The sequence below is a fragment of the Chelonia mydas genome, chromosome 7 (genome assembly GCF_015237465.2).
Source record: "Chelonia mydas isolate rCheMyd1 chromosome 7, rCheMyd1.pri.v2, whole genome shotgun sequence".
In the NCBI taxonomy this organism is placed as follows: Eukaryota; Metazoa; Chordata; order Testudines; family Cheloniidae; genus Chelonia; species Chelonia mydas.
In genome coordinates, this window is record NC_057853.1 from 2,146,454 (window position 1) to 2,164,186 (window position 17,733).

General features: G+C 42.2%; 1 protein-coding gene across 34 annotated transcripts in view; it reads right to left on the minus strand.

The window, feature by feature from the left end:
- The window catches only part of CFAP20DC (CFAP20 domain containing), a 167,205-nt gene that overhangs the window by 40,874 nt on the left and 108,598 nt on the right, over window positions 1-17,733 (minus strand). For all 34 annotated transcript variants that reach the window (XM_043550764.1, XM_043550775.1, XM_037903810.2 and 31 more), the window contains 2 exons: window positions 15,417-15,620; window positions 1,178-1,239 (listed from right to left, as the gene is read on the minus strand). In XM_043550764.1, coding sequence (XP_043406699.1) covers window positions 1,178-1,239; window positions 15,417-15,620 — 266 coding nt within the window. The remainder of the gene's footprint in view (window positions 1-1,177; window positions 1,240-15,416; window positions 15,621-17,733) is intronic.

Below are 17,733 nucleotides of genomic sequence, written 5' to 3' on the forward strand. Positions count from 1 at the left end.
TCTCTGAAGCAAAGACCACCAAGAATGCAAATAGCTGCCAAGTGCACTAGCCGATGCTTTCAAGTGATCTTCAAGAGTAGTCCCACGCACATCACATTAGGGTAACAAAAGCATGGATGACAGTGCTGAAATCCAGGCCTGAGAAACAAATGGTTGCAAACACCTAGCTGAACAGAAATGGAAAAGGTGCTTTACTACTGACAACCGGACACCAGAAGCATCCCCAGATTGCTAACATCCTGAAACAAGGCAAACAGACCTCCTCAGTAATAGAGGAATATATCACACCCCCGAGATCCTTTCCCTGCCCCACCAGCATGACCTACATGTTGCTCAGATAGATTAAACTTCATGCATCTTGCTTTAATCTGAAAACAGTCTTGGCCAAGCATTGGGAAAGCAAAGAGAGCATCATTGGGGTCAGATGAAAAATGAGACACAGCTGTCTGTCTGAACTACTGGTCAACACGGAGGCTCAACAGTGGGGTGACAAAGCGATTGTAAGATTTCACAGATACAGTAGTTTAAGAGGTTTCTGATGGTGGACAAGTCTCTCTCTCTCGCTTTCAAAAGGTCTCATTGAAATCAAGGGGAGTTGTGGTCCTGACTACAATGGGAAGAGGCACAACTTCAAACTTGAATAATTTATATACATTACAGACAGATTAAATCTGCAAATGCCCCAGTACTATCACATAATACTCTACTCTTGAAAGTGCTGTGTAACTAAAGGTCCTGTCTAACTCCATAATGCTAAATCATGTATCATTTGTGAAGAATGGGGCTCCTTGACTACAAGGAATGCAATCCGCCCTCCCCCCTGCAAACCAACCCACACCCCCAAATGACTATAGCCCCAGTCCTGCAATGTGATGTGCATACAAAGTCCTACTGTGTCATGCACCACTTCACAGGATCAGGGACTACATCGGTTACATTAAATGCATGACGCTATGTGCAGATGGCTATTACGTATAGTAGAGTTCTGTCCTGCACTCTGGGGTAATGTGGTCGCACTGCAATATTATAGAACTCTGAAGAAAAAGAGCGGTGGGAAAACTCTATGAAGAGGTAACAATTGAAAAAATGATTTAAGATGAAATCAATGAAAGATACATTTACTAGCCAGAATATTCTAACTGAATTCTCACTGCCTGACCCATAAACAGAATCTTACCTTGGATTGGAATGAGCAAGTGGGTTCATTTCTTTCTGATAGTGATGACCTTGATTGACAGGCTGTGGAAAACACAAAAAACAGTAGTGAGAAGATAACTGTGCAAATATTTTTTCAATATATCTAGAAGTATAGGAGAGAATCCTTTTGGAACGATATATTTGTAGTATCTGATATATTAGAATTCTATGGTCTTTATCACTGAGGTGGAATTCCAAAAATGGTATTCAGGTTCCAATTTTGTAAAAGTACATTTTAAATTGATGATTTTCTTGGTTGATATGCCTATACGTTGTACACTGAGTTACAGTATAAGCATTTACATGAGATTTGATCACCTTGCACAAAGTAGATGCAAATCCTCTGAAATGTCGTTGACTCTAGTTTATCAGTGTTTATCTCCATGATGTGTCCTACTCAGTTTAAATGTTATATAATTTGGATCATATTTTTAATTAAAAGAAACAGTGTATCTGACATAAAAAACAAATGTTCACAAACTGATATAAAAAAATCCAAGAGTTCTAAATTTTAGGAATATATTTTTGTCTCAGGGCAAGGTAACAGAAGACTAATCATTACATTTACAAAGCACTCAGCTCCACCCAAAGCACTCAGGGCATGACACAGACAAATTAAAACATAACCATACACAAACATTATCAATACACAATGAAATGAGAAATATTAAAAACAAACATGCAGCTTTATTAAAGGAATAGCGTCTTAAACAGGGACCAACATTAAAAAAACGAGTATGTTCACATGATTTTTGGAAGTGGAGAGAGATAAGAACATAAGAACGGCCAGACTGGGTCAGACCAAAGGTCCATCCAGCCCAGTGTCCTGTCTGCCGACAGTGGCCAATGCCAGGTGCCCCAGAGGGAGTGAACTTAACAGGTAATGATCTACTGATCTCTCTCCTGCCATCCATCTCCACCCTCTGACAAACAGAGGCTAGGGACACCATTCCTTACCCATCCTGGCTAATAGCCATTAATGGACTTAACCTCCATGAATTTATCCAGATGTGATAAAACAGATGTCCCTGGGGAGTGATGTCCATATCACAGCAAAAAAACTCATTCACTGGTCAAACTGTGATAGTGAACATCCCGAAAAAGGGTAGTAGAAGAGAAGGGAAAACACGGAGCACCTAATCAGGCTATCTATGAATCATAACCCCTGTTCCCAGTGATCTGTGATCTGGTTCTCCAGTAAAGAATAGCCTTGGTTTTACATTTTGACTGAATGGGAATATATCTGCCTTAGGATGACCTAGTTAAGATATCTGCTGGGATACGTCTGGGTTTAAAGATCAGTTTATGTTGTCTGTCCGCTTACATCTTATAATTAACTATATATTATTTGCATCTCCATAGTGCCTAGGAGCACCTAATCATGGATGAGTACCCACACTGTGCTAGACACTATACAAATACAGAACAAAAAGACAGTCCCTGCCCAAAGAGCTTACAAACTAAGTATAAGACAAGAGACAACAAATGGATACAGACAGACCAATGGGAGCACAAGGAAATAATAAGCGACAGGCAGGGTGGTGGTCTTGTCCACAGTAAGAGAGAATGGAAGTAATGGGGAAGGCTTGGGGGGAGGGGGAAGATAAGAGCTCAGTTTTATTCCTGTTTGGCTTAATCTTATCACTAGACATCCACAAGAAGATGTCAGAGAGACAGGCTGAGACTTTAGTTGGTACAGAAGGAGACAGGTCTGGAGTATAGAAGTATACCTGTGAGTCGCCAGCCTAGAGATGGTAGCTGAATTTGTGTTTGTGGATGAGATTATCCAGAAATAAGGAGTAGCAGAAGACGAGAAGGGGACCAAGGACAGAGTCCTGTGGAGACCCTGCAGAAAGCTGGAGAGGAGGAGGGATGGGGAGGATCTTCCAAAGGATGTGCTGAAGGAGTGATTAGAGAGGTAGGAGGAGAACCAGGGGAGGACTGAGTCAAGCCAAGGGAGAACAAGATTTCAAGAAGAATGTGGTCAACAATGTCAAGGGTGGCTGACTGGTCAAGGAGGATGTTTTGGAAGTAGTTTATTAGAGTGTCTCAGGTGTGCTTCCCTCCTGAAAGGCAGGCATTTGTGGTCAGGATATTTTGGAGGGCTGGGTTTTTAAAGGTATTTAGGTGTCTTAGTGGAATTTTCCATAGCCGCTAGGTGTCTAGCACCCATTGAAATCAATGAGTGTTTACGTGCCTAGGTGCTTTTGAAAATCTCACTAGGTCCTTAAGTACCTTTAAAATCTGGCCTGGAGTATCCTACCATCAGGTGGGCTTCCTGTTTCCATCAAGGGAGTGACTGAACCATGTAAACAGAATCGTCATTTTCCTTTTCATCTCCTGTTGGGAACAGCTGCAGGCACATAAGAGGAAGCCCAGAATGTCGAGGAGTGCTGATGTGACAAATCTAGGGGTGCTGTATCTGAATCCGTATTTGCCTCTGGAAGAGTATTTTAGTACTGAATATTTTTGAGGAAGTGTCTTTCCATAGGGGACCAACTGGGATATTCAGAGCAGGAAGGAAAAGAGGTCTCATGGTGGTTACTTAGCTGTTTCCACTTATAGTTCAGGCATTATTCCTAAATACCTCTTGTCATGCATTCACAGGGTCAGGTCCATGCCCTGGCCTTCAACCAGTCTCCTGGGAATATCCCTTCAGTGGACCCCAGAGATCCACGCTGTTCTGCAAGAGCAGGCCTGTAGTTTCCATGACTCTGAAATGAGCCCTTTCTGCCACAGCGTTGCCCTGGGAGCTCACGTTCAGTTGCTTGTCTGAAAGTCTTCAGCCTAGCCTCAGGAAAGTGGGCTTAGGACAGAGTGTATATTGGGGAAGCCATGGCTTCTCCAGGCCCTCTTTCCCTGAACTCCATCTTCGCTCTTCCCCGTCCCTTTGTCTGTCAGTCCCAAATCCATCATTCAGTGCCAAGTGAGGTGTGTAGTTGACCAGTCAGTTTGTAACGGGTGTTCATAACTCTGAGGTTCTACCGTATATCTATACTACTTGTACATTTCCCCAAAAAAGGTTTAGTGTTTGTTATATGACAGTAATACGACTCAAATTGATACCGCACCTTTCATTTCAGCACTGCCAAATGTCTATCAAGAGCATTTTAAATGAGCAAAGTCAGTCAAAGCATTAACTGTTAACGTGAATTAACTGACTGTAAGGGAGGCGTGGCACGGCGTACTGCCACCTTCACTTCCGCCCTGCGCTGGCGGCGCGGTTGGGCTGAGCTCCCAGAGACCACGGCTCCAGAGCCTGCCTGCAAAGACAGGGTAGGGAGGCCCCCGCCCCACCCCCCAACAGCCAGAGACTGCACCCCATGCACCCAATCCCCTCACTCAGGGACTGCCCCCAGCCCCTCCCCAGTCTGCTCCCAATCACCCAACCTTCCTGGGACTGTCCCCCAAGCATCCAGAACCCCCCCCCGAACACTGGGCTGGCACACATCTCCCTGCAGAGACAGGGTGCCCTGTCCCGGGCAGAATGCTGCCCCCAAGGACTTCTGCCTCCACCATCCAGTCCCCTACCCAGGGATTGCCCCACAGCACCTGCCTCAGCACTCAGTCCCCTAAGGACTGCCCCTTCCACCACTCAACCCCCTCCCCATTCAGGGACTGTGTCCCAGTATCTAGCCCCCCATCCACGGACTGCCCCCAGCCATCAGCCCCCCCACCGAGAGTCCGTCCTCCATGTACCAGTGGCATCCCCCTCCCCATGGCCCTAGCCCCCTGCACTCTCTTCCCCGCACCCACCGGTCTTTTACCTCTGCTGCATAGCTCAGTTGTGCAGCCTGCCCTGCCTGCCTGCTGCTGAGATCTCAGTGCTGGGGAGCCTGTTCCAGCCAGGGTCACTGAACCCGGGATCCTGCGGGGTGCGCTGAGCACCCTGGCCTCCTGCTAATACTGCTGGGTCTGATCGGGGGTGGGGGGAGGGACACGACTGACACTGGGTCCAAACTTGCACCGCCCCATTTTTGCGCCCCCTGCTGGCTCTGTGCATGAGGCAAGTGCCCCTCGCCCTGCCACAGTTATGGCCCTGCTGATGTCACATGGGCTGCAGCCGTGTGCTGATTGGGCCACAAGCAGCCCACAGGCTGCAGGTTGAGAACAACTGCTTTAAGAGTCTAGGTGTGTCTTTACGGTACTTGCCTAAACAGTGCCTCACCATCTACACTACTATTTGTATCAGTGCTGGGGGGGCATGCAGTGTAGTTACGTTACACACTGCCGTAAGGAGTGTGCAGTGTAGACATACCCTAAGAATGGAAGGACTGTGAGTTTCTGTCCTGACACAGATAAGAACAAGAAACCTAGCATTAGAGAGGGGGTGCAGTGCTTTAAGTTTATTGTGAACTTGTGTGCCTAGAGACCCTGAGAGGCCCCTGGAGATGATGCTGTGGTAAGTGTGTCACTTAAGAATAGCAATCATCACTACCACTACCTTTGTGAACATGCTCGTGAGTGGAGAACAAACGCATGGTTATGTAGTGACAGTGTCAATTTTCATGGGTCAGCCAAAAAATGGATGATTATTGGGTTGGATCTGAATTCACAGATAAGCAGCAGCTCTAATATAGCACTTCTCATCCAGATAAGCTTCTGCGAGGTACATCAATATCTGCTGGGGACACACATATGATAGTTTCAGAGTAACAGCCGTGTTAGTCTGTATTCGCAAAAAGAAAAGGAGTACTTGCGCCACTTTAGAGACTAACCACTTTATTTGAGCATAAGCTTTCGTGAGCTACAGCTTATGCTCAAATAAATTGGTTAGTCTCTAAGGTGCCACAAGTACTCCTTTTCTTTATATATGATAGTGCAAGCCAGTCTCCATCCTGAATTTCATCTTCATTAATCTTTTCTGGCTTTTGAGAAATCAGATGGCCAAGACCCCCTCCCCAGATTCTTTTTGTTACTGTGAAGAATATGGAGCAGAGCCCTGAGCACCGTTTGTTGTGAGAGACAAGCTTCACTGCTGTTATGTCTAGGAGATAAGAAAGCTGCTTCAATCTGGCCGAGTACTCGTCAACTCACAAGGTTGGAGACAGAATGACAAAGGGGATGTGGAGGATCTCCAGACAGCGAATGCTGCACTGCTGTCTAAAACTGACTGGCACCAACTGTCTGAGAAATGGGGCCAGCAAGGCCTGCCAGGTAGGTCTATTTCTGGGTGGCAGCAGACCAGAAACAGACATTTTGACTTTTTGGAATAGGAGGATGAAGTGTACAGCAGCAAATATTCCACAGGATTGCGCAACACCTGTATGTATATTTCATCTCTCTGAAAAGGTCAGGCGGGATGCAGTGTAAAATATTTTCATTTTTAAAATACTTGTATTTTTTAATTCTACATATATATTCTATTACTGATTTGGAATCTAAGCAATTTTTAATTTTCACATTTTATAAAGCCTTAGGAATCAATCACCTTCAAGGTAAAATTCAATGTTTTAAAAAATATCTACAGCTGACAGCTATGCTGGGTAATGTACAGTACCTAAAACTATTTTATTCCTTTTGGGCTGCCACAGTTTAGAACAGCTGCTAAACAACTTATATTTCAACAATTTCTTTTGACAGCATAGATATTACATTTCAGTTCTTGGAAAACTATTATTAGCCATAAAATTCAGTTTTTAGTATATCAATTTTATAGTTGTATAAGAACATCTGTTCATTTGTTTTAACTGCAGCTTAGCAATATGATCTATATACCTTTGGAGTTCAGAAGGGTTTTTTTGAACCTCATTAAAGCCAAAAATAGATGGGCATCTTTTAAATGAAACTGAAAATCAGACTAAAACATGCAAAATGATGGAAAATTTAAAGTCACAAAAAACATGTTACAAGTAAAATATTACATACGTTTACTAGGTAACATACCTATATGCTATACTACTTTATAGAAAATAAAGCGTATTCCAAAGATGAAAGATATAAAATATGCCTTCTGGTGGTGCTGTTGCTATAGATTACATCAAGGGATAAAATTACCCAGCATTTAGAACAAAAAGGCTTACCTTTTGGGGAAGAGCTGTTGATAATTTTTGTGGAAAAATAAGAATAGCCTTAATGGAGGAATATGATTTGCAAAAACATTATCAATTTAATAGAGAGGAAAAGATGTTAATGCTTTAAATCAACAGAAGAAGACTACCTAGAAATGAAGTAATCTCTCAAGGTTAATCATAGCCAGGAACAATTTTTCAGATTGTCCTTAATTTTATAAAGTATAATGTACAGATTAGTTCTAATTTGTTTCTGATACATTGTGCAGATGAACCATGCCGATGTGTACAAATGGAAGATGGATGCAGGTACACAGTAGCTTTTCTGTGGTTTGCACATAAATATAATATTTATTAAGGTCCTGATTTTTAGCATCTGCAGCTCCCCGACTCTTTGGGACTGATGAAAATCAATCCCAGTGTAAATACGAACTAGCTTTTAGTTACACAAATTCTGAACTTCAACACAGACTGGAAACTGAAGAAATGAAGGCCTTTATTTATGTAGGGTGACATTCACCTGTAGCCATACAGCAGCACAGTGCAGGGAAGAGAGGAGAACAGTCTGCAAACACTTCCTGCTCACTTTAGAAGGGAGCTCCACATGGAGTCCGAATAGGCTGAATTTTGAACGGTCAGTTACCCTGCGTGACCATGGAGTAGCACAAGTCTACTGCACATTTGAGTTCTGCTTAATGTCTGGATTCAATGAAAACTCTGTCCATTAGCTAAGACATTAGTTCATAGATTAATTGATGTTAAGGCTGTTAGATCATCTAGCCTGACCTCTTGCATATACTGCCATTAAATTTCACCCCGTTACCCCTCTACTGAGCCCAATAACTTGTGTTTGACCAAAGCATCTTCCAGGTTGGCATCCAGTCTTGATCTGGAGATATCAAGAGATTAACCTTGTTCCAAGGATTAATCACCCTCACTGTTAAAAATGTGCCTTATTTCTAACTTGAATTTGTCTGAGTTCAGCTTCCCCCCACTGGTTGCTATGCCTTTCTCTCCCAGACTGAAAAGCTTTTAGTACCTTGTATTTGCTCCCTGTGAAGATACTTATATACTGTAATCAAGTCGCTTCTCAATCTTCTTTTTGATTAACTAAACAGACTGATGCTAAGTCTCTTGCTTTAAGGCATTTCCTCTAACTCTGGAATAATTTTTGTGGCTCTTTTCTGCACCCTCTCCAATTTTTCAACATCCTGTTTAAGATGTGGACACCAGAATTATATGCAATGTTTTAATATCTGTCTCACCAATGCCATACACAGAGGTGAAATCACCCCCCTGCTTCTACTCACCACTCACTGTTAATACACCCCAGGACCACATTAGCCCTTTCTACCACAGCATTGCATTGGGAACTCATGTTCAATTGTTTGTCCACTATGATCCCTAAATCTTTTTCAGAGCCATTGCTTTCCAAGATACAGCCTCCACAACCTGCAGGTATGGCCTGCATTCTTTGTTCCTAGACTGCATTTGGTTATATTAAAACACATTTTGTTTGTGCTGAGCTTACCAAGAGGTCTAAATCACTCTGATTGACTTCCCTGTCCCTCATCATTATTTTCCACTCCACCAATCTCTGTGTCTTCAGCAGTGATTTTATATTTACTTCCAGATCAGATACAAATGTTGAATAGCATGGGGCCTAGAACTGATCCCTGCATCATTTGATGATTTCCTGATGACAACTACTTTCTGAGATCTGTTAGTTAGCCAGTTTTTAATCAATTTAAAATGTGCTTTATTGATATTGTATAGTGCTAATTTGTTAATGAAAATGTCATACAGTACTAAATCAAGTGCTGTACAAAATCCTAAGTATATTAATTACCGCTACAAAACTACCTTTATCAGCCAACCATGTAATCTCATTGTGATGCTGGCAAACTAGGTGTCAGCTCATGCCAAAGCCCCAGGCCTCACTGAATGTTTACAAATGATGGTTGGAAGCCAGGCCAATTCACTTGTGTATTAGCATAAATCAAAGTGATTGTTAAATGTATAAGAGTGTATTTGGTGTTTAAACTCCATGAAAACTAATGGGGTGTTACTTGCATTGTTTTCATTTATCTGTATCCTATTATATCATAGTAGTAAACATTTACATTATGTATACCCTGTAATTAAATAACCCATTGAATGAAAAAGAGGCCTTGTGGAATTCAAATGAAGAACTTCAACAGAAAAGCGCTAATTTCAAAGCAAGTGGTGATTGTGTGTGATACCTGGAGGTCAAAGACTCTAAATGCATTCCTCATTCTCCATCACCAAAGGAAGAGCCAACGTGGGTAGTGACCCTGTCAAATTGTTTTCTGTGAGAAGAAGCTATAAGTAGGGATTCAGGGAAAGATCCTTCATCTCTGGACTGTTTGGATTCTAACAAGGTGGAATAACTGAATAAAGAGTTATTCTGGGTAGCCCTGAGAGACTTTTGGGAAACTGGCAGACTACAACATCTCTGTTGCTGTTTGGAATTATAGACTGCGACTCACCTGTACATATATTTTACCTGCTTTAATTTCTCAATAACTCTCATTTCCTTTTCTTAGCGAAGAAACCTTTAGAACTGGCTACCAACGTTGTCTTTGGTGTAAAATCTTTGGTACCAATTGTGACGATGTGACGCAGCAGGGAGGGGGAAGTGTTGACCTGGGAATGTGCCCTGGGGACGGGAGACCTGAGAGCCTGTCACCTGAGCCAGGAGGGGGAGGGGGAGGTGACACCTCTGCCCAGGAATGTGGACGGAGGCTGCAGCAGGGAACCTGCTGGGGGGGTTTAGTTTCAGTTTGGGGCTGGGGGGAGGAACACAGGGAACCCCAGGGCTGGGGTCTGAGCTCCCTGCTCCCCCAGAAGGACTTGACTGAGGGGTCCTGGGTGTACCCACAAGCTCTGTTTTGGACTGTGTTCCTGTTGTCCAATAAACCTTCTGTTTTACTGGCTGGCTGAGAGTCTCAGTGAATCCCAGGAAGAGGGGTGCAGGGCCTGGACTCCCCTACACTCCGTGACACCAATCAATCTGGGGTAAATGACTAGACTTTGGGTCTGGGAGCAATCTTGATATGATTTTTGGTGTAAGTGACCATTATCACTCAGTCCAGGTGGCAAGATAGATTGGAGAGTCTAAGGGGACTGTTTGTGACTCCATGGTAAGACTGGTATAGTGATCCAGGAGTTCTCACTTGTTACTGGGTTGGTGAAATCTAATTATAGAACATACCACCACCTTATTTTGTGACAGTATGCCCTCATCAAAACATTAAGTCAGGTTCATTTGACTACACCTATGTTCTATAAAACCATATTGACTGGCATTAATTAATTATATTCCCATCCTTTAATGCTTTCATCAGCTGAATCACGTAACAGCTTTTCCGTATTTTGCCAGGGATTTTAACTGGCCTATTACCTGGATCATCCTGCCTGCCCTTTTGGAATATTGGCACAACATTAGCACTCTTCCAGCCTTCTGATATTTCTCCAGTATTCCAAGATTTATTAAAAATTAACATCAGCAGCCCAGAGAGCTCTTCAGCAAACGCTTTTAGGTCTATTGGTGCAAGGTATCCAGACCTTATGTTTTAAAAATGTTTATCCCTAGTAGTGCTGTTTAACATCCTCCTTAGTTACGAATGGACTGCAAAGTAATTCATCATCCTCATGTGATACAAGTACATTATCCCTCTTTCCAAATACATAAGTATATAACAGTTGATGATTTCTGACCAGTTTCTAATAGATGTAAATCCACACCCCAAAAATCTGTGATCAAAATTGGCACTAAATGGCACCCTGGCAGCTCGCTCAGAAAAAGATAACAATAATTGAATGAACGGGCATGGATATAAACTACCATTTTATTGCTACAGGATGTTCCCCTAGGTGAGGTATGTTGTTAGGGGAGTGTAAGGAAGGGGTTGGATGGACATACGAAGACTTTCAATTTCTAGTTATACATGGTGGGCGACGTAATATCTTTTATTGGACCAATGTCTGTTGGTGAGAGACAAGCTTTCAAGCCGCACAGAGCTCTTCCTTCAGTTGTGGCTCGAAAGCTTGTTTCTCTCACCAACAGACATTGGGTCAATAAAAGATATGACCGCACACCCCTTGCCTCGCTAACATCCTGGGACCGACATGGCTACAGCAACACTGCATAACATTTCTAGTGATGTCCATCTGGCATTTTTCAGAAACGTTACATTCACTTTCTAAATTAAAACAAAACAAAAAAACCTCCCACTACAATCTAACAACTTTAAAACCCTATGACCTAGTTTGCAGAGAGTAGAGCAGACGACTACACAAAGTTGCACAGATAAGACTCACCAATTCATTACTTGGGTCTTGCATGATTCAGGTATTTGAAATATTACTTTTAATTGAATTTGGATTTAAGTTAGAAACCTTGAAAAATCTGCCTCTGCCAAAGTTCACTACATTTCCTTATTGGTTTGATTTATATAGGCAGAGATGGCCACAAAAGAATATTCTGAGTAACTACAGCTATATCTAATTACAATTTTAAATGACTAATTAGCTATATCTAAACGCTTTAACTGAAGACATTAGTCTGAAACGTACAGAAGATGATCAAAGTAGTGAGATCAAAGAAAACTCTTTGCATTTACACCATGCTTTGCTAAATATCGGAGAAATACATTTTATAGTAAAACTTTTTTTTTAAATCATATAATATATGTAAAACCAAACCTGACAGGTCTCAATAATCGTATCAATTTCCTGATAATTACTTAAAAATTAATGAGTTTTATATGCTCTTCATTTGCCTGAAACCTACTGGTCCAATCCTGCAGACTTACTGATACAAGCAGTTCCATTCAGCTCAACGGGACTGCTTCTGCGAGTAGGCACTTAAGGATCAGGCTCTTTGCATGGGTCTAATCAAGTGACTACTAAGAAAACCATATGTAGGACTTGGGACGCAAGGAAGTGCACAGTGTCAGTGTGTTATGAACAATTAGAGGAAAGCTATGTTTATCTGCCCTCCCCCAAAATACTAGTTTGTAAATCAGACTTTTATTAAGACAGTAACAAATTTATCAATACATTTCTGTTCACTTTAAACCTCTACTCTCTAGCCCACCACAAAGCTGTAATGTAGCATTGATCATTCATTATGGAAGACTGCTATAATGATTCTGCATTCTGGCAAATCTCAGTTCATATATTTTCCCTTTTGGTCGCTGGTAGTTACATAAATTAGAGCATTACTCAGGTCTCAATAACTTATGGTGAGGGACAACTAATGCAAGACTGGACCCACACCTGAGGGTTGTTCTGTCTTAATTCTTATCCACAGGGCATTTTCAAGGTTTATTATGGTTTCATCTACTACTACCTTGCCACAAAAAGTGGGACTGTGCTAATAAAATCTGTGGATGACACAAAGTTGGGAGGTACTGGCCATATGGAGGATGACCAGAATATCATATAAAAAGATTGGGATGACCTTGAAACCTGAAGTAATAGAAATGAGATGAAATGTAATAGTGGAAGATACAAGGGCATGCACTTAGAGACTAATAACAAGAATGTTTGCTATAAGCTGGGGATTTACCAATTGAAAATGACAGAGGAAGAGAAAAACCTGTGTGTACTGATTGATCACAGGATGATTATAAGTTACCAATGTGATATGCTGTCATAAATATAAAGGGAAGGGTAAACACCTTTAAAATCCCTCCTGGCCAGAGGAAAAACCCTTTCACCTGTAAAGGGTTAAGAAGCTAGGATAATCTCACTGGCACCTGACCACAATGACCAATGAGGAGACAAGATACTTTCAAAGCTGGATGTGGAGGGAGAAACAAAGGGTCTGGGTCTGTCTGTGTGATGCTTTTGCCGGGGACAGAACAGGAATGGAGTCTTAGAACTTAGTAAGTAATCTAGCTAGGTATGTGTTAGATTATGATTTCTTTAAATGGCTGAGAAAAATATGCAGTGCTGAATGGAATGGATATTCCTGTTTTTGTGTCTTTTTGTAACTTAAGGTTTTGCCGAGAGGGATTCTCTATGTTTTGAATCTAATTACCCTGTAAGGTATTTACCATCCTGATTTTACAGAGGTGATTCTTTTTTACTTTTTCTTCTATTAAAATTCTTCTTTTAAGAAACTGAATGCTTTTTTCATTGTTCTTAAGATCCAAGGGTTTGAGTCTGTGGTCACATATGCAAATTGGTGAGGATTTTTATCAAACCTTCCCCAGAAAAGAGGGGGTAAGATTTGGGAGGATTTTGGGGGTAAAGACGTTTCCAAATTAACTCTTTCCTAATAATAATAATACCAGTGTTAGACGTTTGGTGGTAGCAGCGAAAGTCCAAGGGCAAAGGGTAAAATAGTTTGTACCTTGGGGAAGTTTTAACCTAAGCTGGTAAAAGTAAGCTTAGGAGGTTTTCATGCAGGTCCCCACATCTGTACCCTAGTGTTCAGAGTGGGGAAGGAACCTTGACATATGCCCATGAAAAAGACTAATGCAATCTTATGATGCATCAGGTGAGGTATTTCCAGTAGATATAGGAAGTGTTTGTGCCATTACACAAGGCACTGGTGAGCCCTCATCTGGAATACTGTGTGCAATTCTGGTCTCCCGTGTTTAAGAAAGATGAATTTTAACTGGAACAGGTGCAGAGAAGGGCCACTAAGATGATCAAAGGAATGGAAAACATATCTTATGAGAGGAGAGTTTGGCTTGTTTAGCCTAACAAAACAAAGGCTGAGGGGAGATCTGACTGCTCTCTATAAATAAATCAGAGGGATAAATACCAGGGAGGGAGAGGAGTTATTTAAGTTAAGTGCAAATGTGGACACAAGAACAAATGGATATAAACTGATCATCAACAAATTTAGGCTTGAAATTAGATGAATGTTTCTAACCATCAGAGAAGCGAAGTTCTGGAACAGCCTTCCAAGGGGAGCAGTGCGGGTAAAAAAAACCTAACTGGCTTCAAGACTTAGCTTGACAATGTGTGGAGGGGAAGGTCTGATGAAACTGCCTACAATGGCCTGTAGCCATTCTGCGATTGCTAGTAGCAAATATCCCCAATGGCCGGTGATGGGACATTAGATGGGGAGGGCTCTGAGTTACTACAGAATTCTCTCCCACATGTCTGGCTGTTGGGTCTTGCCAAAATGTTCAGGGTCCAACTGACTGTAATATTTGGGGTCGGGAAGGAATTTTCCTGCAGGTCAGATTCGCAGAGATCCTGGAGGATTTTTGCTTTCCTTTCCAGCATGGGGAACACATCTCTCGCAGATTTAAACTAATGTAAATGGTGGATTCCCTGTAACGTGAAGTCTTTAAACCATGATTTGAGGACTTCAGTAACTCAGTCAGAGGTTAGGGGTCTATTACAGGAGTGGGTGGGCGAGGTTCTGTGGCCTGCAATGTGCAAGAGGCCAGACTAAAATTAGTGGTTCTCAACTTATTTATCATTGTGGGTTGCATACCTGCATACCGCTGGGTGGCGGGGCAACCCGGATCCCACTCCGCTGGGCAGCCGGGAACATATGCAGGCCACAATGTGTTACTGGGCCACAGGGGCTGGGTGGCAGGGCAGGCGCAGTCCAAACTCTAAGCTTGGACCCCAGACACCTGCCAACAGGGCTGGCAGGCTGCCCGCCCTGGACCCCCTACCCCATGGGGCCAGCTGGCCCGGAGCCTCTGACTCCGTGAGGCTGGCCAGGAGCCCTGGCCCCCACCGCATGGGGCCAGCTGGCTGCCCTGGATCCTGGAGCTTGTGGGACTGGACGGCAGTCCCAGATCCTCAAGCCCATGGGGCCAGCCAGGAACCCTGGACCCCGGATCCCCACTGTGTGGGGCTGGATGGCAGCCCCACACCCCCAACCCCGCGAGGCCATTGGGCTGGCCTTAAGCACACAGCTGAGCTAATTGGGCTGTGTGCTAATTGGGCTGCATGCAACCTGCAGGCAGCAAACCGCTGGACTGATCATGATGGTCCCTTCTGGCCTTAAAGTCTATGAGTCTATTAAATAAAAACTAGAAGTGTTTAGATAAATGGACTACGAATTGTCTAACTTTATGGTAGCTTCTGTAAGTATCTTTGTACGATTGCTGAAATGTTATTCTGTTATTATACCTCAAAATTGGTGAAGACTTTTACTGAACATTCATTTAAGCATTTTTAGAGCACTCTAAGATTTAAACTTACTGGGGGGAGACAAGAGTTCCAGGTTGTTGTCTCATCACTGCTTGTACTGATGCTGACATTACAGTTGTCAATCTGAGATGCACTCAGTCCGTGTGAGATCCCATTATCCTCTAGCTCTTCATTTTGTTGTCTCTTCATACTAGCCAACATCTGTAGTTCAGATGCACTCAATATGCTTGGCTGGTAGTTTCTCCAGTCATACTCCTATGAAATAAAATTGCACACGCAACAGTTAATAATCTAGAAAGGATAATGGAAGAGAATACATGAACAAAACAGATCACTTGGATAAGCTTAAATATATTTTCAAGAAGAAGCTAACCTAGAAGGAGAAAAGCAAAATATTTAGTAGACAGGGTTAATGAACAGACTCCTGGTTCCACTCTGAAGATCAAGCATAAATACTTCCACAGATTCATAGATAAGAAGCAACATAAAAACAAATACTGCTATGGAGGGCAGGTTGAATCAACAGTGCATGGTGAATCTGCTGTTCCTCATAGAGACTACAATAAGGTTTAGACAAAAAAAATCAAGGTAACTTAACTTGGACTCGACCACACGTTTACCATGGTGTCATAAAGGTCACAAAAATGAAAATGTATGTAGGTTCACACAAACTATAGCAAACACAGGGTTTTTAAGACAGATCTGGATTCTGGAAAGATATATTGGCCACTTGGTAGCATAAAGTGACATTTATTTTAAAATGTACATTTTAGTTCATCATGTTTTTGATCACTTAAAAGAGGTTGGTTCATAGGATTTCTAAAGTGCTGCAAACCTCCATTAGCTATTGTGTGGTCTGCATTACATTCGTGAGGCTGACCTGTGGCACACATGGAAACCTCTATGACAGAAATGTGAAAGTTCACCATTACCTGTGTTGAAATAGTCTTTTCAGTGAAAAATAAAGTTTTTAAATGAGGCTGGAGGGATACCTGCTTCCCAAAAGAGGAAATCTAAGAACTAAGGGGGACTGCTGAAGCTTCCATTTCATTCAAAGGTGGATTTTCATTTGATTTTTTAAAGAGCTGTTCATTGGAGCTTCAAAAGTGACTGAAAAATTTTTACTTAAAAAGTGAATCCAAAATAACGGCGAGGATTTCAGGTACTTGAAATTCCTATAACGTGATGTTGTGCTGCAACCCACTTCAGTACCACAAATGGCATTAGTGATCGTAGTCCAGTTCCTATGAACAGATCTTAACATCAGAAATAACAATTGCTGTCATCCTTATCAGTAATTTCACCAGTGATGTTTTGGTTACCTCTCACATGACAGGCAGTCCCATCAGGCTGGATTTGAGGCACACTGGTGTGGCAGCGCAAGGAAACTTGCCTTGACACTTATATTGTGTTTGTTGTGTTGAGAGACACATCGGCCTCCAACGCCATCAAACTGGCAACTTCAATAAGCTTTACATTTGCTTTTAAAAATTTCTGTAAACATCTAAGGGCCTGTTTTATTAAAAGATGATATGGGCTCAATTACAGGGCAGACGCCTAAGATATACAAGTTTCAAAAGATTTTGCACACAGTCAACAACTTCCCCTCTCTTTAAAGAGATCAAGAAAGAAAGGGAAATTGGATCGCCTAGATTTGTACCCATACTGCTTAGCTTTTCACATGCAACCAATTGTAAAATGGATCACTTTCACTACAGATGATTACATATCACTCAACAAAGAAAATGATTTAGATCTCCATGTGGGGTGCTTTCCTCTGTCTTGGATGCTTACCAGTACCTCTGGTAAAGAGTCCTTTATGGAATACAGGGTTGTTGACAGGAATAGCATTATTGTTCCTCGGCTCCCCTTCCACTCCAGGTTTTATTGTCCTCAGGATCAATTAGCTCAGTCCAGAGCCAGACACTGCAGGATTATGGGGATAGTACACCACTTCCTCATAAAAATGAGTGCTGGGATATGGCCCTGTGTACTGAAGCACAACTACACAGCATGCAGCACACTACACAACAACAGGGGCAACGGAAATTTGGATGAAGGACACAGGGACAACCCCCCACCTTTCTTTTTTTTTTTTTTTTAAACAAGATGATCACACAGCAGACATGACCTTATTTTTAACTCAGTTTCTAGAATGCTATTGCTTTAATATTCAGTTTCAAAGACAGTAGGTACATACCATATTTTACTTGTGCATTGTGCTCACCATTAAAGAGTCAACAGCTACCACCCAATGGTGTCCAAGATAATGTTATTTCCTGTTTTAATTACAGTAACGAAATTATGGTCTCTGTTGGCAAATGAAACTTTTTAAGGGTGATCACTGTTTTACAGTTATAATACGGAA